The sequence below is a fragment of the Bos grunniens genome, chromosome 19 (assembly GCF_055505025.1).
Source record: "Bos grunniens cultivar Pamir isolate PY7600 chromosome 19, Bosgru_T2T1.0, whole genome shotgun sequence".
In the NCBI taxonomy this organism is placed as follows: Eukaryota; Metazoa; Chordata; class Mammalia; order Artiodactyla; family Bovidae; genus Bos; species Bos grunniens.
Window position 1 is genome coordinate 36,065,177 of NC_141183.1, and position 22,627 is coordinate 36,087,803.

At 50.2% G+C, this 22,627-nt stretch overlaps 3 protein-coding genes across 30 annotated transcripts; 2 read left to right on the top strand and 1 right to left on the bottom strand.

Annotated features, from left to right (window-relative positions):
• Nucleotides 1–1,097: 1,097 nt before the first annotated feature.
• FXR2 (FMR1 autosomal homolog 2) lies at nucleotides 1,098–14,818 on the top strand. 11 transcript variants are annotated; one of them, XM_086359121.1, is made up of 17 exons: nucleotides 1,098–1,546; nucleotides 7,197–7,249; nucleotides 7,593–7,686; nucleotides 8,085–8,156; nucleotides 8,272–8,420; nucleotides 8,657–8,750; nucleotides 9,216–9,332; nucleotides 10,691–10,861; nucleotides 11,138–11,216; nucleotides 11,536–11,645; nucleotides 11,875–11,961; nucleotides 12,249–12,495; nucleotides 12,677–12,874; nucleotides 12,962–13,162; nucleotides 13,258–13,353; nucleotides 13,497–13,597; nucleotides 14,684–14,818. In XM_086359121.1, exons 1-17 carry the CDS (start codon nucleotides 1,466–1,468, stop codon nucleotides 14,687–14,689), a joined length of 1,956 nt encoding a protein of 651 aa, XP_086215247.1. In that variant the 5' UTR covers nucleotides 1,098–1,465; the 3' UTR covers nucleotides 14,690–14,818. The 11 variants fall into 11 exon arrangements, with proteins under 11 accessions (XP_086215247.1, XP_086215249.1, XP_086215250.1 ...); XM_086359123.1 differs by having other exon boundaries at nucleotides 13,261–13,353; XM_086359124.1 differs by having other exon boundaries at nucleotides 12,249–12,471.
• Nucleotides 14,819–14,821: 3 nt separating this feature from the next.
• Nucleotides 14,822–17,753, top strand: SOX15 (SRY-box transcription factor 15). Its single transcript, XM_086359167.1, has 2 exons — nucleotides 14,822–16,705; nucleotides 17,359–17,753. Exons 1-2 carry the CDS (start codon nucleotides 16,173–16,175, stop codon nucleotides 17,525–17,527), a joined length of 702 nt encoding a protein of 233 aa, XP_086215293.1. The 5' UTR covers nucleotides 14,822–16,172; the 3' UTR covers nucleotides 17,528–17,753.
• Nucleotides 17,754–22,158, bottom strand: MPDU1 (mannose-P-dolichol utilization defect 1). 18 transcript variants are annotated; one of them, XM_086359145.1, is made up of 8 exons: nucleotides 21,037–21,154; nucleotides 20,102–20,239; nucleotides 19,835–19,900; nucleotides 19,514–19,646; nucleotides 19,091–19,176; nucleotides 18,854–18,972; nucleotides 18,584–18,694; nucleotides 17,754–18,450 (listed from the first exon to the last, which is right to left on the bottom strand). In XM_086359145.1, exons 2-8 carry the CDS (start codon nucleotides 20,139–20,141, stop codon nucleotides 18,328–18,330), a joined length of 678 nt encoding a protein of 225 aa, XP_086215271.1. In that variant the 5' UTR covers nucleotides 20,142–20,239; nucleotides 21,037–21,154; the 3' UTR covers nucleotides 17,754–18,327. The 18 variants fall into 18 exon arrangements, with proteins under 18 accessions (XP_086215271.1, XP_086215283.1, XP_086215274.1 ...); XM_086359157.1 differs by having other exon boundaries at nucleotides 19,091–19,212; XM_086359148.1 differs by having other exon boundaries at nucleotides 19,514–19,725.
• Nucleotides 22,159–22,627: the final 469 nt, after the last annotated feature.

Here is a 22,627-nt window from a genome sequence, read left to right on the forward strand (position 1 = left end):
CTCCGCAGCTTATAAGTAGGTCTCACTATTTTAGTGAGCCGATGCCCTGGGCGACAAACTTCACAGGTGTTTCTCCAGTTTGGGGGATGGGATTGTTATAGAGCGCCGCTGCTGCTGCTGCTAAGTTGCTTCAGTCATGTCTGACTCTGTGCGACCCCATAGACGGCAGCCCACCAGGCTCCTCCATCCATGGGATTTGCCAGGCAAGAGTACTGGAGTGGGGTGCCATTGCCTTCTCCAATTGGAACACAGTGAGGGCCAAATAAATATTTGCTAAATGATTAGCTGCACACACAGGATCCTAATTTCTTGGCTATTTTATTCACTTCTACTTAAATTTCTTACTTAGTTTATGAATCCCTAAGTTTCCCCTCAACTATCCTTTCTCAGTAACAATTTTTCCCATTTTGAAATCTCTCAGCATTTAGATATCAATCTTGTGCCAAATTGCATTTGCCTTTCGGTAGTGTCTTGAAATCTTTCTTTAACCTTTCATCATATGCAGGATCAGAATCTTCTCAAGGCAAGAAGGTGACTCTTAATTTAAATCTTAACGCGCAGAAACAGAAACACTGAAGAGTCCATATCGGCATGTGGACTGTAAGGCCCAGCGCACGCGCACTAGGCCCATTTTTGCTTTTCGACTCCTCCTTTTTTTTTTCCCCCGGAGCGTGCGCACCAAAAAAGACAAAGGTGGAGAAAGTGACCAAGCAATCATTCAGGCGCATGCCCGTCCCTAACTTCTCCAAGCCTGGTGGAGCGCACAGCGGTGAAGTGGGTGTGGTCTGACCAAGGAGCATCAGAAGCCCAATCCGATTGAGTGAGCTCGGCCCCTCCCTCCCCATGATTGGTTAGCTCTCTGTGTTGTGGGGCGGGGAAAGGAAGAGACGGGGCGGTGGAATGGTTGGGTGGCGAAGAAAGGGAATCAGTTTGGTTCTGCGCAAGCGTAAATCAGCTACCAGGAGGGGGCGTGAGAGAGGGAAGAGGAGTGTGGAAGCCCTGATGCGCTGGCCAGCGAGAGCTGGGTCGCCAGCCTTGACGCGTGCGCCGTGGCCCTCGGGGCCCGCGCGCGGCGGGCGGGTGCCCGGTGCGTCTGCGCAGTAGGTGGCGGCGGCGGCAGAGGGAGGAGGAGGCCGTGTAGAGGCAGCGGCAGCAGTGGGTCCCGGGACTGAGGCTGCAGCGGGGGCGGCGGCGGGCGGAAGCTGAGGTGACGAAGGCAGCGGCGGCGGCGGCCGTTTTCCTCACGGTGGCGGAGACCAAGGCGGCGGCGGCGGACGGGGAGCGGCCCGGCCCCGGCCCCCTGCTCGTTGGCTGTGGCAGGGCCGCCGTGGGGCCGGCCCGGCTCCCGCCCCCCGCGGCTCCCCCTCCAGCTCCTCCTCCGGGGAGACGCCGGGGACCTGGCCCGGCCCGTACTCAGAGCGCTGCTGCAGCCGCCGCCGGGGGAGTCGGAGGCGGTGGCGGCGCCATGGGCGGCCTGGCTTCGGGGGGGGATGTGGAGCCGGGACTGCCCGTCGAGGTACGCGGCTCCAACGGGGCCTTCTACAAGGTGAGGCGGCGCGCCGGCCAGGGACGCGGTCTTCACCCCCCTCCCTCCAGCCAGAACGGGGAAGAGTGGGGTGGGATCGAGGTTCTGAGCTAGCCCTGACCCTTAGAACCTTGGACCCACGATCCCACCCGCGGTCCTCTTTGGGGGAGACCTCTGGAAGTTAACCCCTTCTTATTTTTGGGCCCCTCTGTTACACCTGCTTTTACCCGCATCTCTGGGAATGAACATCAGGGCATTATTGTGCTTGGATCAGCGCCCCCGCAGCCCCCAGGAGAGACCCCATTTACCCCAGCGTCTCGTTGACTTTTCCTCTCCTAATAGAAGGCATACCTTGGATCTTAATCACCTCTTCCCCACAGTCCAAGCACATGGAGAATTCTCTTTATTCTCCCCTATTACCCCCTTGGGAAGGCCGTCCCATATTAGATCCTTTCATCTTCCTCGGAGAGGCCTCTGCCTACTGGCTCTGGAAGACTCACTCCACTTTCATCTTATATTTCTGTTCCCACCCCAAGGAGAAACGGTCAGAAGCTGTTTATGACATTTAGTATCTTTGACCTCAGGAACTCTGGGCTGTATCAGTCTAGTTGCCTCCTAGCCATAAGGTGGCATCTTTTCACAAGTCTCTCTCACCCCACCCCTTTATTTCCAAGACTAGTTGGTCTGCTCTTACACCGGAGGATGGTTTTGTATTTGTCATCTCACTTTGACCTCATACATTTAGATCATTCATATAGTTTCTTCATTTTGAGGAGTGTAAGCTTCATACTCGTACTCTCCATCTAAAATGAGATATCATGAGGATTCCTTCAGTTTTATTTTTTTCTTAAGGATTTCCACTTCTAGAAGACTTTTGGTCAACTTGCCCAATTCGGAAACCCAATAGTCTATTTATTCTTTTTTTTTTTTTAAGGAGAAGAGGACTGTCTTTACATTTTTAATATTTATTTATTTGGCTGTGCAGCATTCAGGATCTTAGTTCCTCAACCAGGGATCAAACCCATGCCTCCTGCATTGGGAATGCAGAGTCTTACCCACTGGACTGCCAGGGAAGTCCCCTGAATCTATTTTTTAGGACACTTTTTCCCCCTTCATTTATATTAAGCTAGAGGGAGACCCGTCTTGCCTCTCAGGAATTTTTCTTTATGCCACTGTTGTTATGTTGTTATTTTGAACCGCTTTGTACTTTATGCCTGGGATTGTCTCAGAGACTTTCCTGCTTCCTGTCTTGTTCTCTCATTTTGCCCTGAGGAGCAGGAACAGTTACCTTCTCATCCATTATTTGTGAGGACAAGAGCCCCCTTTCCTCCACTTCCCCTCAAGCCTTTCCTCCCATAGTGGACCTCTCCGCCTTCGTACCTGGGAAATGACTTTTTCCAACTCCTTCCATGTGAAGTCATATCTTGCTGTAACTGGAAAGGGTCTCACATTAGCCCTTGGAGTAGGTTTCTGCCCCAGCTTTAATTGATAAGTTCAATGTAGTCATTTTTGACCCACTCTAAATGCCTATTCATTCCTGCCTGACTTCCCCTCACCAGATTTCTTTATATTCTTCAGTGTCTATGGGTACCCACATCTGTCTTAATTTCTCAATTTAAGTCTGTGGGTTTTTATCCTAGTATTTCTGCATAATCCCCCAAAACTACCTATTCCCATGACCCAGCTAACATGGAAGAAGGAAGCTCCTAACTTACCCCTTCTTTCATTCTTTTTCTACATACTTTCCTAACTCATGGGACTTTTTTCTCTAGCATGCCTCCATAGCATTTGTTTTCTTTGGCAAAGTCTCTTAGTTCCTTTCTGATTCTGATAGAGTACATTTGTCTCTTATATCCTTTCCCCTCAAGCTTGCATTGCCTTTGTTGAAATACCCTTTCTCATAAGATTTTAACCTCATTTCCCACAGTATCCTGTCCTTCATCAGGGTCCTTCCCAGCCCCAAGAAAGTGTGTCTTAAATTGAGTCTGAGATCAAGATATAATGTTTGCTTTTGTTCCAGGAAGCATGGGAAAGATCAGTATCCAGTTCGAATTAACTGTGTGAGACTGCTGGGAAGCGGCATGTTTCCCTTTCCACATATAAGTGTCCAGTAGAAAGTCTGTCTCTGAATCTTTCCCTTTTCTCCTGTGGGCTATATGGCAGTGATAGACTTGATTCAGTGAGTTAAAGATAGGATGCTTTGAATCAGAGAATAGAGTTTGGGGTTCAGCTAAAAGCCAGGTAATATGGAGTTTGTATTTTGGCCACTTTAGCATTTTCTGCTCCTTGTCTCATTTGAATAACAAAAACATCCTTAAATTCAGTAATCTTTCTTCAACTTTCAGTGCCATATACTTAACGAATCTGACCTTGCTGCTGATTTAATATTCATGACTCAGCAGACTTCAGTGTTGTTCAAGGAGTGTTTACATTGCTTCTAGAACTATAAATCTGGGGTGGTTCCTTTCGTCCCTCTCAGAATTGGGTCCTGTTGTTTTTCTTCTTACAGGCTAGAACTGAAAATATCAGAAGTTATCTTGTAGCTATCCCATCAACTCTTCCTTTTCTGTCAGAACTTAATGTACATCATTCCTTAAGGTGTACTCTCCCAAGTGAAATACCTGTTCATCTTCCAGGGCACGGCCATCCAACTTTCCAGACCTTACCTGGATATCCCAATACCTACTCCTTTGTTAAGGATACAGCATCCACCTATAAGCCAAAGCCCATTTGCCATGACTATTGAATTGAGTCATCCTTTGAATCTAGGTAGCCTTCTAGAGATTCACTCAACTGCTCTTGCCCTCCCTTGCTTATCTTCTCAGTGAGCATGGACTGAGCAGAACGAGGAACTCACTTTCTACCACTGGTATCTATGAAGGAAAAAACTGGGATAATATGAGTGGAATTAAGGAGCAGAGAGTGAATTGGAATATGAATTGAGGAGAAAGCTTGTTTTGGAGAATCTTTGACCAAAAAAAGACCTTAGAAGTATAAGAATGAGTGATGTTTTGCTGAACTGCTGAGTAATGTGAGGGAAAAGTGCATTTTTTGTGAATGATTATATCTAGGAGTGGGGAATCTCTTCACAAAAAAGGCAGGCAAGTGACTCTCTTCTGTCTTTTCCACAGTGTTTTATCTCATCCCAGAAATGTTTTGAAAATAGCTAACTTTTTCTTTATTAACTGTTTCTAAAGCTTAAAGATAGACATTTTGGATAAAGTCAGCTGCAGAGGCTGGATGAAATTTTTAGAGAAATCCAGACAGACCCTTATAAAGGAAGAAAAGAGAGGGAAGAGATATAATAGTTATTGTGGGAGGAGGGGATGAGGACACTTAAAAGAGCTAAGGAAAAAAGAAGTGGCGGGGGGTGGGGGGTGGGAGAGGAGTTAAAGGGAAGAACCCAAAAGAGAAGAGGAACTTGGGCAAACAGTGAAAAGTAAAAGTGCGTCAGTTGTGAGTGGAGAAGAGGAAGAGTGAGCATTGGTGGAGCTGAATGAAGAGTGGGAAAAACGTTTCCGAGGAAGGGAATGGCAGAGAAAGCTAAAGCATGGGTATGTAAGGCTAGGCAGGACCAGGAGTCCTGGGCAGTAGTAAGACTCCATAATGAGATCCTTTCTCAAAAGAAGAGGAAGATGGCTCATATCAAGAGGGAAATTTTAGGTTTAGATTTAAGGAAGGAACAGTGAATTAAGTGTTTATGATTGAACAGTTCTCCCTGAGGTGGGAGTGACACAGGTGTGCATTTTTGGTGTTTTCTCTCCTAAGCCCATGTTTTGTTCCTATCTGCAAACCTTAGGAATAGTTCTTATATATATATGCTTTTTGAAACCCCTAATTTTTTTTAAAGCTTTAATGAGGCATAATTGACATACAATGAAGCATATAAATTGAAAGCATACAATTTAAGTTTTGACATATATATAAAATGAACCATCACCACAATTTCTGTCATTCCCAAAAGTCTTCCACTAACGTGCTTTCTGGTCATTATACATTAGTTTGAATTTTCTGATTTTTGACAGACATGCAAAGGCAGTTACTGGAAAAAATACAGTCTTTCAACAAATGGAATTTAAAGAACTGCATATCCATAGGTTAAAAATGAACTTTAATCATATCTGGCACCATATTAAAAAATTTAACTCAAAATGGATCATAGACCTAAATGTAAAATAAAAACCATAGAACTTCTAGACAAGGACATAGGAGAAAACTTCTGTGGTCTTGGATTAGGTGAAGATTTCTTAGATATGAAACCAAAAGAGCAAATTGATAAATTGGACTTTATCAAAATTAGCAATCCCTAATTTTGAGTATTTGAAAAATAGAAAAGGTAGGAAAACTGGGAGCATAGGATTGAACTCATAGCTTTGGCTTCCTCGGTGAAGACAGAGAAAATAGGAAGTAGGAAATTCCTTGGCGGTCCAGCGGTTTAGACTTAGCCCTTTCACTGCCTTGGTCCAAAAAAAAACAGAGAAAATAGGTAGTCCAGCTATTCAGTCATTCCTGTTGCTGTTCCTTGTCAAGATCTCAAGTTTGGCGTCTTCTACAAATTTTATTACCCTTTCAAATTCTTAGCAGTGTCATAGTCTAGCATTAAAAAATCTTACGTCTTTATTTGGCCGTACCACATGACTTGTAGGATTGTAGTTCCCTACCAGGGATTGAACCCTGGTCCACAGCTGTGAAAGTCCTAACTACTGGACCACCAGGGAATTCCCTCATGTCTTTTAAATCCTAATTTTTCTTTCTGTAGGTTGTTTTTGGATTTTGAACTTCTCCAGTGTTCTGATTATTTTTGTATGGCCTAGGCATCAAAGCAGCAAGTTTGCTCAGGTCTCTTGCTGGGTTAGGAGCTAGACCCTTTCTTGGCAGATCCTGATGTCCTCTAGGTGTTCCAGGACAGCCTCACACTGTCTCATGGGATATTCTTAGCTTTGCTGAATGTTGTTGGTATTTTAATTGAACTCTGGCAAGCTGCTAAGTACAGCAGGAGGCAGACAGATAGGGAGGCCCCTGTGGGAGCCATAGGAGACCACTTCTACTTAATTTCTGTCTCATCTTATTTCTGGATTTTGTAACATCTCTGTCCATGCCAGTATTATTTCTTTTCTTGCTACCTCACCATTTGTATTCTTTCCCCAGTGCAGCTTTCCCTACCCAGGTTTTTAGATTGCGTGTGTTCCCATCTAAAACTAGTTTTACAAAAGAAAAAAAAAGGGGGGCGGATTTCCTTGTGGCTTAGTGGTTAGGATTTGGGCTTTCACTGCCATGGCTTTCGGTTCAGTCCTTGATCGGGGAACTGTTTCACTGGCCGTGTGGTGCGGCCAGAAAAAAACCCTAGTTTTGTTGTTTAGTTGCTGAGTTGGGTCCGACTGTTTGCAACCCCATGGAGTGTATGTAGCCCCCCAGGCTCTGTCCATGGCATTTTCCAAGCAAGAATATTGGAGTGGGTTGCCATTTCCTCCTCATGGGGATCTTCCCCACCCAGGGATCGAACCCACATCTCCTGCTTGGCAGGCGGATTCTCTACCACTGAGCCACCGGAGAAGCCCAACCTTTAGTATAAGATGCTGCAAAGGTGTCTGTTCCTCTAATGGCTGAGGTGGTGGTTAATTGTCTTTTTTTTTTTTTTTGTCTTTTCACTTGGTTCTAAAATCCATTCTAGGGCTTTGTGAAGGATGTCCATGAAGACTCTGTCACCATCTTCTTTGAAAACAAGTAAGACCTTGGGAATAGAGAATCCAGCATACTAGGTCCTAGAAGGAGAGTGGAGAAGGGGCGACTGAGTCCCATGAGGCATGTAATAGGTGGGCGAGAGCCAGGGGTTTGGGTGGGCGACTTGTATGGATCCTAGGAGAGGAAATGGTGCTGGTAGAGGCATTTGACTCAGTATTTAGGTTCTAGCAAGAGATGGAAGACACTGGTATGGAGCAGAGCCTGGAATTTAGCTTCTAATCACCAGGGAAGGTGGAAAATGTCCAGTGGAGGAAGTTACCTTTTTCTGAAGAAACAGGCAACCACACTAGCCTGAATAGCTATCATATCACTGTTTCCCTTGCAGCTGGCAGAGTGAGAGACAGATTCCTTTTGGGGATGTCCGGCTACCACCTCCAGCTGACTATAACAAGGAGATCACAGAAGGGGATGAAGTGGAGGTAAGGGCCTGAAGTCCACCTTTTCTAAACATCACTTTTCCCAGGATTCTGCATCTCCCTTACCCTGATACAGGTATCATAGGCTCCTTACTGCTTGTTTCACTCTCCCTCCATCCAGCTAGGCAGTCTGTGGAGGAGTGAAGTGCAACAGTTTTCTGTCCATCACCATTGTGATCAATCAAGCCTTTAGGGAGCTTCCCAGTTTCAGGGGATCCACTTTTCTTCCATTTACGATAACAGCATCTGAACTCCAGTGTCCTCTGATTTTAACTAGCAGCTCCTTCCTCTAATTTCCTTCATCTTGGTCTAGGATGCCTCCCAAGTGTCTTAATGCTCATTCTATTCTTGATGGTTTTAGATGGGCCTCAAGATCTCTTTTATTTTCAACTTCTCTTCAGGTTTATTCTCGAGCCAATGAGCAAGAGCCTTGTGGCTGGTGGCTGGCCCGGGTGCGGATGATGAAGGGAGATGTGAGTGACTGATTGTCAAGGTCTTTGGGGGAACTGCTGAAACATTTTTGTCAGAGAAAGGTGGGAGATAGAAGCTCATGTTATCCACACCTTCTTCTTTCTTTCCTTCTGCCAGTTCTATGTTATTGAATATGCTGCCTGCGATGCCACTTACAATGAGATTGTCACCCTGGAACGGCTTCGGCCAGTTAATCCCAATCCCCTTGCAACCAAAGGCAGCTTCTTCAAGGTTACCATGGCTGTGCCTGAGGATCTGAGAGAGGCGTGAGTGTTTGGGATGTTGGGTGTGGGGGACCCCCTTTATGGTCCTCATCTCTGCACACGTTTCTCCCAGGCCCTGCTCCCAGTGTGTTTTGTGTTCCCTTGGCCCTCTAGAGTCCTCTCTGCTCCCAGTTCTGTTTCCTCATCTCTGTTCTTTAACTGCAGTCCCCCTCTCTCCCCTGAATGTTCAGCTATACTCTATACTCTGCCCACTGAGCACTGTTCTCTTTTCTCTGCAGCTGCTCCAATGAAAACGTCCATAAAGAGTTCAAGAAAGCATTGGGAGCAAACTGCATCTTTCTCAACATCACAAATAGTGAGCTCTTCATCCTGGTGAGTTTATTTTGCCTGAACTTCACCTAAGCCCTTCTCCCCTTTTAACTCTTTTGCAAGAAGGGAAGAGCTAAAGTGTGCTTATATTTATTTGTCAGAGAGGACTTTATTGCTCCTGACTCCTGTGGACCCAGGTTAGCCCTACCATTCCTTAGTCTTTCTCATGTATGACCTTCATTTTTTTTCAACCTGACCATCATATTGCAGTTTGGGTCAAGGACCCTTCTTGCATATTTGGACTCTCAGGAACAGTATGAATCTCACTTGTGCTTGCCACGTAAAATCAGTTCCCATAGGCACCCAGATAGTAGGCCCTTGTGAGACCAACAATGATTTTCTCTTCCTCAAATTTGTTTCTTAAACTCCTGCCCTTTTCCAGAGATTCAGGTGTCCTGATTCCCAGTTCCTAACTCTCCTCTAAAACATAGGCAGTTTTTAGTGACTTTTTTGTTGGTTTCTTTCCAGTCAACCACGGAAGCCCCTGTGAAGCGAGCATCCCTGCTGGGTGATATGCATTTTCGAAGCCTGCGCACCAAACTGCTGCTCATGTCGCGCAATGAAGAAGCTACCAAGCACCTCGAGGTAAGTTTGGGCTCCACTTTTTACTGCTGAATGGTATTGCTGTCTTCCTCCCACCTCATCCTCCACTCATACTGTTATGTTTATAGAACAGAGGTTAAGGTCTTTCTGGGCCATTAAACCTCGGTCTGCTGTTTCATCTCAAACTCCTCCGGATGGCAGAGCTCCATCATGTTTTTAGTGTGAAGGTTTTTTTTTTTTTTTTTAAAGCTACCGGACCCTGTGACCAAGTGAAATTTTACTTGAAAGCACAATGCATAAGACAGATGAATCAGAACAAGTCTGTCTAAAAGTGGAAGAGGGTGTGGGTCTTACCTCCACTGGGTGCCCCCAAATTACCTCTGAGAACCAAACCACTTTGTGAGAGCCATTTGTACACTGGAAAAGATCCCTGGTCTTGGAATCAATCCTGGCTTGCTTTGTCAAATAATTGACCTTTGGCAAATAATTTGATTCCAGTGAGTTTTCTCTTCCTTATCTGTGACAATGAGGTAGTTGAAGGAGAGTGTTTATACAAGGTCTTTTTGAATTCTGACATCTTATGATGGTCAGATTCCCTTAGGAATTATACTGTCCTAAATGAGGTGCACATGTGTATGTGTTATTTGAACATCCATTTCCTTTTATTCAAGTGATCTTTATGGGAGCCTGTGCAAATTCTGGCCCATGGTACTCTGTACTTCTCCAGGGATGCTCCTCAGGGTGCTGCCAGAGCCTTTCCCTTTGCTTGCCCTTGTACTCATGCCTCCCTCTGAGGACTGGTTGAGAAATGAAGTGGTAGCATGGTGTGTCATAGCCTCTTTTTATGCTTTTCTTAACCTCTTGCTTTCTCCTCAACTTGTTGGGTTTTATTTTGGGAATTTGTATTGTTTTGGATAAGGTAAATATTCCTTACACTTGCATTTACCATGTGAAAAGTCCTTTCTAAACACCAGTCTTATTTAATCCTCTTGTTAGTCTGGGAATGGTGCAGGTCAAGTGTAATCATTTAGTGGATAATGGAACAGAGGTCAGGTGTAATCATTTAGTGGATAACAACAGAGGCACAGAGAGTATGTTGTGTTTGGGATTATACAACCAGATAGTGTTGGAGCCAAATCCAGAACTTTGATGGCTCCTGGCCCAAACCCTGCCATCATTACCTCCCCTGCCCACCAAGCCATTGGTACTGAGAAGGTAGGAATGGAATGAAGCATTCCTAAATTCTCCACACAGGTCCTGGTGGTCAGTGGACTTCCAGATAGTTCTGGCTTTCTTTCACAGTCTTTTCTTATTGAAGTTATGCAAAGCGTCAGATTCCCGGGACAGATGTCTGAAATTTCACCATGATTCCTATAGGTCAGTGTCTTTTTTTCTTTCAGACAAGTAAGCAGCTGGCGGCAGCTTTCCAAGAGGAGTTCACAGTGCGAGAGGACCTGATGGGACTAGCAATTGGGACTCATGGTGCCAACATCCAGCAGGCCCGAAAAGTACCTGGGGTGACTGCCATTGAATTGGGTGAAGAGACCTGCACTTTCCGAATCTATGGGGAGGTCAGCAAAAGATACCTGTCATCTAAGTCCCTGCGGGGATAGAAAGAAGAGTGTGTGAAATAGAAAGGAAGCCTGTCGTATTCACTTCACTCCCCCCCCTTTTTTTTTAATAATGTGCATAACCTTTTTTTTTTTTTCTTTAACTGGAGTATAGTTGCTTCCTCCCTCCCAGACTTTGGCGGCAGCACGTTTTCCCAAAGACAGAGAGTGGCAGGAAGATCACTGTTTGAGATCCAGGTCCTCTGTTTTATTAATAACTCCCCATTCTTCTCTTAGACTCCTGAAGCATGCCGACAGGCCCGGAGCTATCTTGAGTTTTCTGAGGACTCCGTGCAAGTGCCCAGGAACCTGGTTGGTGAGTTAGGGTTGTGTATGTATATAAGAGAACATGTTGGGGGCCAGATGTGAGATGCTCTAAAATGATTCTGGCTTCGCACCTCCCGGTGAGCTTCTTTTCACGAGGACAGACCAAACAGTCTGTAGTTGGAGTGACAAAAATGGGAGAACTGATTTCTAGGGATTGTGGTGTTCTGTCCTGTGAAAACACACTAGAAGCCTAGAAGCAGGAGATTCATTAAACAGAATTCTTTTATACAAGCTGGAAAACTTGTCTGTTTTTGCTCTTTTTTCTTTCCTTTAAAAAAAAAAGCCTAACTCCTCCTTTACCTATTCAGGCAAAGTGATTGGAAAGAATGGGAAAGTGATCCAGGAGATTGTGGATAAATCTGGTGTGGTGAGGGTTCGAGTTGAAGGTGATAATGATAAGAAGAACCCCAGGGAAGAGGTATGGGGCAACTACACCTAGAGATTGGTTTCCAGAGTAGATGTGATTGTTCTCCAAGCCATTCTCTTGAGGGCTGGGATTTCTAGGGGATGGGACATGGGAACTTTGGTTTTTCCTAGTAGATGGAGAGCCCAGAAAGATCCTTTTTGTGTAGGCTTCTCTAGAAGACAAGGTGGACTTAATACTTGATTTGAGTCTGTTTCTAATCCCTGTGTCCTTTGCTCTCCAGGGCATGGTTCCTTTCATATTTGTTGGCACCCGAGAAAACATCAGCAATGCTCAGGCTCTGCTGGAATATCACCTCTCCTACCTGCAGGTACCCAAGCCAGGAGCCTGGGAGAGGAAAAACCCACGTGTACAGGGGTCTGAGGAGCATGCTGGATGGAGTTAAAAGTGGTGGTTTCCAGTTTGTGTCCCTGAGTAGAACAGAAACTGTTAGGTGGAAAATTGGGGCTGTGGAGTTGGAACCCATCATTTTCCCTGTTTTAAGCCTTGTGTTCCTGAGAGTTCAGGTCCCTAGGGACAGTTGGGGCAGAGAAGTGTGAAGAGAGACTACTGATCTTACACTTCTTCCTTGTTTTTCTCCATCTTCTACCCAACCAGGAGGTGGAGCAGCTCCGCTTGGAGAGGCTGCAGATTGATGAGCAGCTTCGGCAGATTGGGCTGGGCTTTCGGCCTCCTGGAAGTGGGCGGGGCAGCGGCAGCAGTGACAAGGCTGGATATACCACTGATGAGAGCTCCTCCTCTTCCCTTCATACCACACGAACCTATGGGGGCAGCTATGGGGGCCGGGGCCGGGGCCGGAGGACAGGCGGTCCTGCCTATGGTGAGACAGCTATGCGAGTAGGGGGTGAGCAGTGGTGGGCTGTGGGAGTCAGTGGCCTGGGTGGAAGCTTGAGGAAAGGGTGATTGAGAAGATGAAGTGATTGGCTAAGGGACTAAGGAGTGAGGGAGAATTTTCCAGCTTGGGGGTGGGGATGGATCCTGGGATAGGGTGAGGGACCCTGTTTGAACGCCACTATGTTCTTCAGGCCCCAACTCAGACCTATCCACAGCTTCTGAGACGGAGTCAGAGAAGAGGGAGGAGCCCACCCGAGCTGGGCCTGGCGACCGGGATCCCCCGACCCGGGGGGAAGAAAGCCGGAGGCGTCCTATAGGAGGCCGGGGTAGGGGACCCCCACCTGCCCCCCGGCCCACCTCAAGATACAACTCTTCATCGATTAGCTCAGGTAGAAGCAGACAGCTGGGCTCATGAATGTGGGCCAAAAAGAAAGATGGTGGACACCTGACTCCCAACTCCTTCTTCCTCCAACCAGTGCTGAAAGACCCAGACAGTAATCCCTACAGCCTACTGGACACATCCGAACCAGAGCCCCCAGTTGATTCAGAGCCGGGGGAACCCCCCCCAGCAAGCGCCAGACGCCGCCGCTCGCGCCGCCGCCGCACAGATGAGGATAGGACTGTCATGGACGGAGGCCTGGAATCCGACGGGCCCGGCATGACAGAGAATGGCCTGGGTAAGGGGTGTGTGAGGGTGTGAAAGGCTACAGCTGGGAAAGAATTGAGGGGGTGGGCGATTGATGCACAGTTCTCATTTTCCCCTGCTCCACAGAAGATGAGTCAAGACCCCAGCGTCGTAATCGGAGCCGCCGCCGCCGTAACCGTGGTAACCGGACTGATGGCTCTATCAGTGGAGACCGTCAGCCAGGTGAGCTAACACTGGATTCCAGCAGACTACCTCAGAGAACAGGATGCCTCCTATCCTGTGGAAACTAGCGGTAGGGGTTCAGTGAGGGTCTAGGGGCTGGATACCTGGGTTCCTTCTGAAACTTGATCCTCTGTCTTCCCCAGTGACTGTGGCTGACTATATCTCCCGAGCAAAATCTCAGAGCCGCCAGCGGCCACCCCTGGAACGCACTAAACCTTCAGAGGATTCTCTTTCAGGGCAGAAGGTAGGCAAGGAAGACATAGTTTACCCCCACTACCTTTTGTGTTGTTCTGGAGTAGGGGGCACATGAAAACTCGCTAAGAAATCGCTTGTGAAGTTGCAAGGAAGACATGCAGCTGGAGTTTAGGCTGCATGTAAAATAGTGAAAAGTTTGTATAGAAGAGAAAGGGCCATTTGGTTCATATTTTCTGGATCCCAGTAAAAGTGACTACTGGCAACCAACCCCTGGGTCCCACCAGATGCCTGGAGCTCTTAGGTGGTAGGGAATAGCATTACCTGAATTTCTACTGACCTCCTTTCATTCCTCTCCATTTTCTTTCCCACTCTCCCTTCAGGGTGACTCTGTCAGCAAGCTTCCTAAGGGCCCCTCAGAGAATGGGGAGCTCTCCGCCCCCCTGGAGTTGGGTAGTTTGGTGAATGGGGTTTCATAGACCCTCCAGCCCGCATCCCTCCCTTCTCCATCTCGCTTGCTGCCCAACACCAATGGCCCTCACAGGCCCGACTGACCTGCGCTGGAGCTGCTCTTATCTAGGGGGGAGGGGGGTGGCACAGCAGCTTGGGTCCCCCCCAGCCTCCAGGAGCTAGTGGAGGGGTGTGTAACAGGGTCCTACCCCCTCCCTCTTGTCCACCCTTCCCCCAGGGTGAGGGGAGCCTCTCTCCTTCCCCATCAGACTGGATGTGCCTTTATCCTCTAATGCCCCAATCTCTCTCTGAACACCCCCATTCTCCGCCTGTTGGTGCGGGGTGCTCCTTGACCCACCCAGATTTGACAGTTCAGGGGGGCTCCCCTGCTATCCCTCCTCCCATCCTGTACCCCCCATTTCTGGGGCCTCATCACTGTGGAAGACGGGGATAGTAAGGGTATAAGTGGGTGGGAGGCATGGGGAAGGTTTTGGAGTAGAACCAGGGGTGTGTATGAAGGGGGGTGACAAGGTCCCCTAGGGGAGGGGGAGACCAACCTTGTCTGGTGGATGAGAAGGCGTATTTATTTTTCACTGTACAGTATTTAAAAAGAGAATAAAAAAAATCCAAATGGCTCTCCGGTTCCTGTACCTTCCTTGTGCCCAGTTTGGTCCATCTGTTTCTATAGGAGTGACCTGCCCTGGCCCTTGTTTCCTGTGTCACCACAGCTGGCTTCTCTAGCATTCCAGAGATGGTCTACGTCTAGGAATTTCTGACATTCCTGAATTCCCCAGGCCCAGGTACCCTCCTGGTCTAGAGAAAAGCAGCTGGTGCCTTGCTGCTTCTCCCCTCCCCCAGGTTTGCTGGTAGAGGGAGCTAGGCCACTCCTATACCCTGAGTCACAGCAGGCTAGGTAGGGCTGCTCAGAGCTGGAGCTGTTCCTGCTAAGAACTGAGAGCCAAGGCAGGCTGCTTAATCCGATTACCCGAGGCCTGGGGCTTGGGCTGGGCCTTGGGGAGCGTGGGGAGCAGGGTTCCCTCAAGACAGCCCCCTGGAACCTAGGTGTCAAGCCCTCATTCCTGCTGGTACTCTGCTCTGGATCCAGGCTTCCTCTCCAGCATCCATATCACTGATCTCAGCCTTGGTTCTTCCTGGGCTTCCTTGTGCCCTGCCTCCGAACTCTGAGGTTTAGAGAGAAAACATGTGGAGAAACCTAGGTTTGGGGGCTACAGTGGTGAGGGTTTAAATTTTCTCACCTGGCAAGGGGTTGTATCACCACCCGAGCACCTGCTGGGATGACTCAGGAAACAAAAATGGCCTGCCTGCCTGCCTCCTGACTTTTCTGCCCCCGGGCTGGTCAGGGGCTTGAGGAGTTGTAGGCACCAGAAAAAGGTTTGGGTTAGTGCGTTGGGTGTTCCCACCTTCTTCCCAGCACAACTCTGACCCTGAGGGCTCTTGATCCCCCTCTACTTGATCCCATTGTGCAAAGATATTGATTTTAAATCGCTGTGCTTAAGAAGGGAGGAGTAGATGTTTAGGCTATTGGGGCTGGAAGGCTTGACTTCTAGGTCTTGGGTGGAGAGGGGGTGTGGTCCCCTGGGGGGAGAGTGGGGGGCTGGGAAGAACGGGACACCTGGGTTGGCCTAAGGGAGGGGGATGTTGGCGCCCTTAAGGAGGCGCGGTCGGCTGGGAGGGAGTGGGGAGGAGCCAGTCGTTAAAAGCTGTTCCCCAGCCTGGCCCACCCACCAGCCACAGACGCTGAGACCTGGTGAGAGAGGGCCGTGGCACCTGGGCTACGCTGCCTGGCAGCTGCGGGACCCCCGATCGCAGAGGTTTACCGCCTTCACCGAAGCCGGGCCCTTGGCGGGCAGCGGGCAGGGGGCGCCAGACTGGGTCGCCGGGAACCTCGCAGCCACAAGGAAAGAGCACAACCTGTACAGGAGCGGGTACCAGGCAGCGGTTTTTGCGCTGGACTCCCCAGAAGTGCCGGATTGGTTGGAAGTACGGGCTCCATTATAAGGACTCTGAACTTGGGACGGTTTATAAAGGACACGAGTTTCTCTGTAACGACTCCGGATTAGAAAGACACTTAGGATACCGGGTTTGGGGATCAACGTTTCACTTCGGAGGAGAGGGCGTGTAGAAACGCTCTCTGAAGGCTTCCCTTCGGCACCCCCATGGCGGTACCGGGTTCCTCACACGACCAGGCCTGGAACCTGGACCCTCCCACTCCGACGGCCCCTACCTCCTCGTCCTCGGGCCCCCAGGAGCGGGAGGGCGCCGGGAGCCCAGTTGTCTCCAGGGGGCTTCCCTTGGAGAAGGTCAAACGGCCCATGAACGCGTTCATGGTGTGGAGCTCCGCCCAGCGCCGCCAGATGGCGCAGCAGAACCCGAAGATGCACAACTCGGAGATCTCCAAGCGCCTGGGCGCGCAGTGGAAGCTGCTGGGTGAGGATGAGAAGCGGCCCTTTGTGGAGGAGGCTAAGCGGCTCCGGGCCCGACACCTGCGCGACTACCCCGACTACAAGTACAGGCCCCGGCGCAAGACCAAGAGCGCGGGCGCCGGGTCGCCCCACTTCAGCCAGGGAAGCGGCGGCGTGGCTGGCGGCGGGCCAGTCTGGGGGCCTGGATATGCAGCCAACCAGGGGAGCAGAGGCTTTGGGTACCAGCCCCCCAACTACTCGACAGCCTACCTTCCTGGCAGTTATGGGTGAGTACCCGAGGAACAGGATGACAGAAACTTGTGCCCCTGTCCTAGAGTCTGGGTGGGGGCAGATACCAGAGAGCCTGGCTGGCAGGGGTCCTGAGCCCACCCAAGTAGGGGACACTTCATGCAGGAATTTGGAGGGTGCCCGATGAAGGGTGGGAGACTTCAGGGGAGCCAGGGTCTTTCTTCCATCAGAGTCTGTTGGTGGTGACACCGCAAGAGCAGCAACCTGGATGTGACTCTGTTCTAGTTACTTGAGTTTCCCATCCTTCCCCCCGCCCCGGCCCCCGCTCTGGCCCTCGTGTGACCCGGCTTCCTCTCCCAGCCCTGGGGCAAGGACAGGCCAAGCCCAACTCTACCCCTTCCTGGCCTGCCGCCCCAAAAGAGAAAAACAGGCGCGCAGCACGCAAGCTCGCACTTGAGCGTGCCCTGACATGGTTGTGGTGGTGGTGCAGCTCTAAGCCATCATGGGGTTCCCTTCCCTACCACTGGTACTCTGAGGGGTCCAGATAGCCAGGGATGGATGGGTGGCTGATTAATTCCACCCGTCTGTGCAGAATTGGTCAGAACTACCCCCACATACGAGTCAGGGACCCTACTTGGCACCTCCAATCCAGGGAGCAAATGCCTTCTAACCATAGTGTTTCTCTTTGCAGCTCTTCCCACTGTAAACCGGAGGGCCCCTCACCGTGCTCTCTCCCTCAGAGTAACCCAAGGCTCCAGGGGGAGCTACTCACTGCTTACAGCCCCTACCCACCCCCAGGCTCTCCCCCTCTGTACAACCCACCCCTCTCAGGGACCCCCTTGCCCCTAACCCACCTCTAACCCTCACAGACGTGGACCACCCAGAAAGGTTTCCAGTCTCCTTTTCTATGTTTCTACCCAGAACACCACCACCCCCACTCCCAGGCTGCAAATTCTTTAGAACTGTGTTGGACCACCGTTCAGAGATGAGCAGTACTCCTCAAACCCCAGAAAGCTAGGGGGAACAACACCCACAGATTTTTTTTTTTTTTTTTTGGTAGGCTGAATACAGTTTTGTACAATTAAACCATGTCTCTGAGTCTTTATTGTTCCATCTCTGTTCCCCTTTACTGCAGCAGGAACCAGCAGTCTCCACTCCCTTCCGCCTGGACCTGCCAGAGCAGGAACCTCCTCACCCCACCCTGGGGCCCTGCCTGAGTCATTCTTCTGTCCCCTTCCCCCTACCCCCCCACCAAGCACTGGGGTCCAGGAGCCAGGCTGGGGGAGGAAGGAAACCATAAGCACCTGGTCCCTTCCACTGTCCAGGCTCTGTCCTTCAGGGTCAGAAGGAAAGTGGGGAAATGGGGAAGACAGGTAAGACTTTTGCCCAGAATATATTAACTAGCTAGAAACTTCTGCTAAAAGAAAATTTCAGCCAAATGTTTAAATGTCTCCAGAGCATATACACAGGACAGCACACAATGTTAAAATGTCAGCCTGAAAATTTCTACCCCATCCTAAGGATCTGGGCCAATCAAAGTTGCAATTGCAGAAGACGGGGAATGGTTAAAAGACAGCAGCAAACTGATCCAGACGGGAAGGACCCCAAGGTTGGGTGGATGAATGCAAACATGGAATGTACTCAAGGAGCCCATTCAACTCTACTGCTTTTTCTTCTTGTGGGGAGCCTTGGCATTCCAGTAGAAGAGGACCTGGGCAGCGATGAGGCCGTTGCAGAGAGAAGAGACTACAAAGGTTCCAGCCATGAGGGGATCTCCAGTTTCCTGGGTGAGAGACACAGCTAGGGTCACTTAAGCATAGTGAGAAAGGGTTCCAAAAGAGGCAGCCTGAAGTCCTCCGGCAGGGAGAGGTAAGGTGAAGTTATGGTGCCCTCTAGAGGGGAGGAGGTGCACTCACCTGAATGGAGGTGAAGATTCGGGCCAGGGACCCTCCAAAGAGCAGAAACACTGTGATGGCTGAGAGCTGGCCCGTGTGCCCATTGCGGTAGTTGGTGGCTGCCTGGAGCAGCTAAGGGAAGAGTTGAGACACGCTTTGTTCTGTCATCTGAACTCATTCCATGTTCCCATGTCATTTCTCTCAGTCCCACCCCCTGCAAACTTTGGGTTTCTCCTCTACTCTTTACCCACCCCCCTCCCCAACATCCTCTCCCTTGTTCCCAGCACCCACCCTTCCCACCACCACCGAAGGCATGTTGGAGGCCTGGAGCAGGGTGACTACAGCCTGGGGCGTCAGTGGTGAAAGCAGCACCAGAAGGACCAAGGCGTAGCACACTAGGAAAGCAACACCTGGGAGACGGAAATAAGGAGTTCGTGTCAACTTCTGAGTCCCCTGGCTTCCCCAAGCCTGCCTTCCCAGCAAGGTTCCTGAGAGCTGGCAGCCAGCTCATGGGTCTATCCTCAGCACCTTTCACAGTCTGTCCTCTGTAGTGCAGGACCAAGAAGGCAATGGTGATTGTCTGGAGCATCAGGAACAGGGCTTCACCCCAAGAGCTGCAGAGTCAAGAGTTGGAAGGAAGAAAGACGGGCCTGGAAGAGGCAGGGAAAGCCTCCAGAGCCCGTCCATCTTGGGGACACAATTCTCTGATTATTCCCTATCCGCGACAGCCCTACTGGTCCCTTACCTCCTGCCTCCCGGCAGCCCCCATGCAGTTGATTCAGGATTGGAAACTGGGTGTTCTTGGGTTGCTCGCCTCCTCTCATCATCACCATAGATGATGACTAGAGTTCCAGAAAGGTTTAAGTCTTCCTGCCCTTTTACCTCCCTCCCTCTAACCCCTACTAGAGTTGTGAGCATTTACCCTTGGAGATAAAGGGCAGGGCCCCTTACCTGAAGGGAAAGTTATTGGTGATGCTGTAGACCATGGTCCCAGTCAATGCCACTAGCTCTAGCATTACCGACTGAAGACTCAATCCTTCGGCACTCTTGGCTCCCAGTATTTTAAACACTTGGGGTAGTTTTACTGGGAAAAGACGATGAGAAGAGCAGGGCTGAGGAACTGACATCCCTTGGGTGCACAGCAGAACAGCCACAGAGCAGACCTGGAGGCATGTTAACCCCACTTCTAGTTAAGGAACCCATTCAGTCTATGGTATCTCAGCACTCTACCCACCTCCCAGCAGCAGGAATTGAAGATGATAAGAAACATACCCAGAAGTGAGCCAGCCACAATGCCCAGCCCCAGGCCTTTGCTGAGAAGAATCTTGAGGCAGGGAACTAAGAAGAGAAATTAAGCAGAGATGAGACTTCTGGAACCCAGGCCAGGACTTGCAGGCCTAAAGGCTTTAAGTGCTTTAAGATCTTGACATACCCACAAAAGGAAATCTTGGGTGGTCTGAAGGCAGGTGAAAAAGGCCTAGTTCTTCCTACTCCAAATCATATCACGTTCAGACAAGGTGACTGCAAAACAGCTTTTACCTTTTCTTTCCTCTGACCCACTCTTCCGTTCCCTGCCCATCACACCTAAATTCCTTCATCTGACTTCCAAGGCTCTCCACTGCTTCCTTGTGTAGAGCTGAACAAGGCCCAAGAGTCCTCTGATCCTTTATTCCCCGCCTGTAAGCAAGTAGGCAATCCACACGTCTTTTCTCTCCAAGAATAGGTTTCCTTTATATCGCTCATTCTCGAACACTGTCCCTGGCCCCTACTCAGGAACTTTCGCGGCCCGCTTTTATGTTCTCGCTACCAACATCTTCTCTAGCCTGGAAGTCCACCCCCAAAGTGTTTGCCCCAGTGGTAGTCTGACTATCATGGGTCATGAACGCAGCTAAAAAAAGCACTGTCCCGGGAGAACAGAGGGGTACCAAAAAACTGAAGGGGGTGGACTGTGAAGGCTTCCCTAAAGGTCTGATGTCAGAGGCGGGTTTTGGCTGTGCCGTTGCCTAGTAGATAGAAAAAGGAAGCCAGACACATTAAGTCCAAAATTACACCGTGAGCAAACGTGGAGGCTGGGAGCAAAGCCATTAGGATGGCAGGAGCCTTGGGGGTGCCACAGAAGGCCTTGATTCATAAGAGGCTTTGAATCATTTGTAGCATTGCTCCTGAAGGTGTACAGATCTATTAGATGTTAGAACGATCTAATCAGATCTTAAACTGTGTTTTGTAAAATTTGAGTCTTTCCGTCTTTCATCGGTCGCTAAAGCAAAGTACTCCGAACCTGGCGACTTCCCCTCTCGCCCAAATATGGAGACATAATTCTACGGAGCCCGAGATACTTCCGCCCCTTTCAGACACGACTTCCGCCCAGAATGCTGTGGCAATAGTCAGCGCCGTCACTTAGTCCGCACTCATGGCCCCTTTACGGCCGGAGAGCGCTGGCGCAAAACTGTGACCCGATGCCAAATAAAACTTACCATGAAGCAAGTCCCACTGGACGAAAATTTGGTCGTAGCATTTCTCAGGTAAAAGAAGCGGCACCAGCACCCGTTTAAGTGGCCCGTCTACCTCGGCCGCCATATTGCAAAGCTAACTTCCGCCAATCCCTCAAACCGCCATTGACTGACGGTGCGCACGCGCGCTCCGAGCGCTCCGCCTCCCGCCTTCCCGCCACTAAGCAGGACCGCGCCCCGCCTCCCGCCCCAGCTCTTCCTTACGCCATCCCACCTTCGTTAACGTAAAATAGGTCTCGCCTGGAAACCACGTTTTTGGAGCGCTCCCTCCCTGCTGCTCGAATTTTTAAAGCGTGCCAAAGCTGTACGCCTGCGCAGTTTCATTTTTCGAGCCTTTGTTTACGCAGTAAGATTTATCCTTTCTGCGCTCCTCCTGCTCGGCGCCATCTTGTCTTCTTCCAGCTTACTACATTGTTCGAAGTTGAGAGAGAAGGGGCGTGAGTCTCCAAAATGGCGTTGGGTGTGGGCGGTGTAGCTTTCCGCCTCCTGTACTCTCGATGTCTCCAGAGGACATGGCGCCGATGGGAGCGAGACAGTGTGAGCCAGGCCGCTCACCTTAGGCGCAAGGCCCATGCTTCTCCCTCAGGTTCGCCGAGGCCTTGGCAAATGGGTGCGCTGGGCCAGGACAGTGAAACAGAGGAAGGGGTGGTGGGGAAGGAGAGCCCGGTTTCCGGAGATGGCAGCGTCCCTAGCTCCCATATGGGCCCAGTCCTGGCTGCTTCTGTGAAACGAAGGCCCCGGGGTTCCCTCTCACCTCACTGGCCCGAGGGCGCCACCTCTGGGCCATGGCCCCTTTCTCGGCCTCCTATCACCACATGCTTAGCCAGGATTTGGGCCAGATGGGGGCGCCCTAGCATCTCGCCTAGGGACATCTCAAGACTACCCAGCAGTAGCGATGCCTTCTGGCACCCAGTGCCCGGACACTAAGTCTTGGTGGAGATGGCACTGGTCATCGCGCTCTGGTGGCTGGGCACCTGCTGGGAATACCACACCCTTCGGTGACTCCTGCGCCACAGTCTGCAGGGTCTTACGAGGTGTCGCAAGGCGGTGGTGTGTTGTTTGCTGGGTCTCGGACACGAGCTCCCACAAAAGGGGTGGGTCTGCCGGTCTCGGCGGCTGCTTTCTGTAGCTTTTTAAGGCTCCTACAATTGGAAGGGCCCCATATTGGCCCTGGCGATGCTCACAGGGCCATGAACTGTAAAGGGGAATTTAGCACTTCCTGGTCTGGTCGTTCAGGCTAGGGCGGTCGGGGAGATCCTTTTTAGAATCCACACTGGGGCTGTCCTAGGGGTGCCACCCACCACCACTAGGGGGCACCACCACCAGGGACTGTGGATTGCCCAGGAGCGTAAAGGATATTTTATGGAAGTCACAGTACATATTGCTCCTGTGGTTGATGAAAATCCTTTGCAGGTGAGATAGGAGCATCCCAGATGCAGCCAGAGTTTAATCTGGGTTGTTCGCTAGCTCGGACACAGTTGGTAGGGCAGAGCATTTGACAGGCTGCTGGGATGGGTGGCTCCCCTGGATTGGAGGAGAGGTAACTGGAACAGCC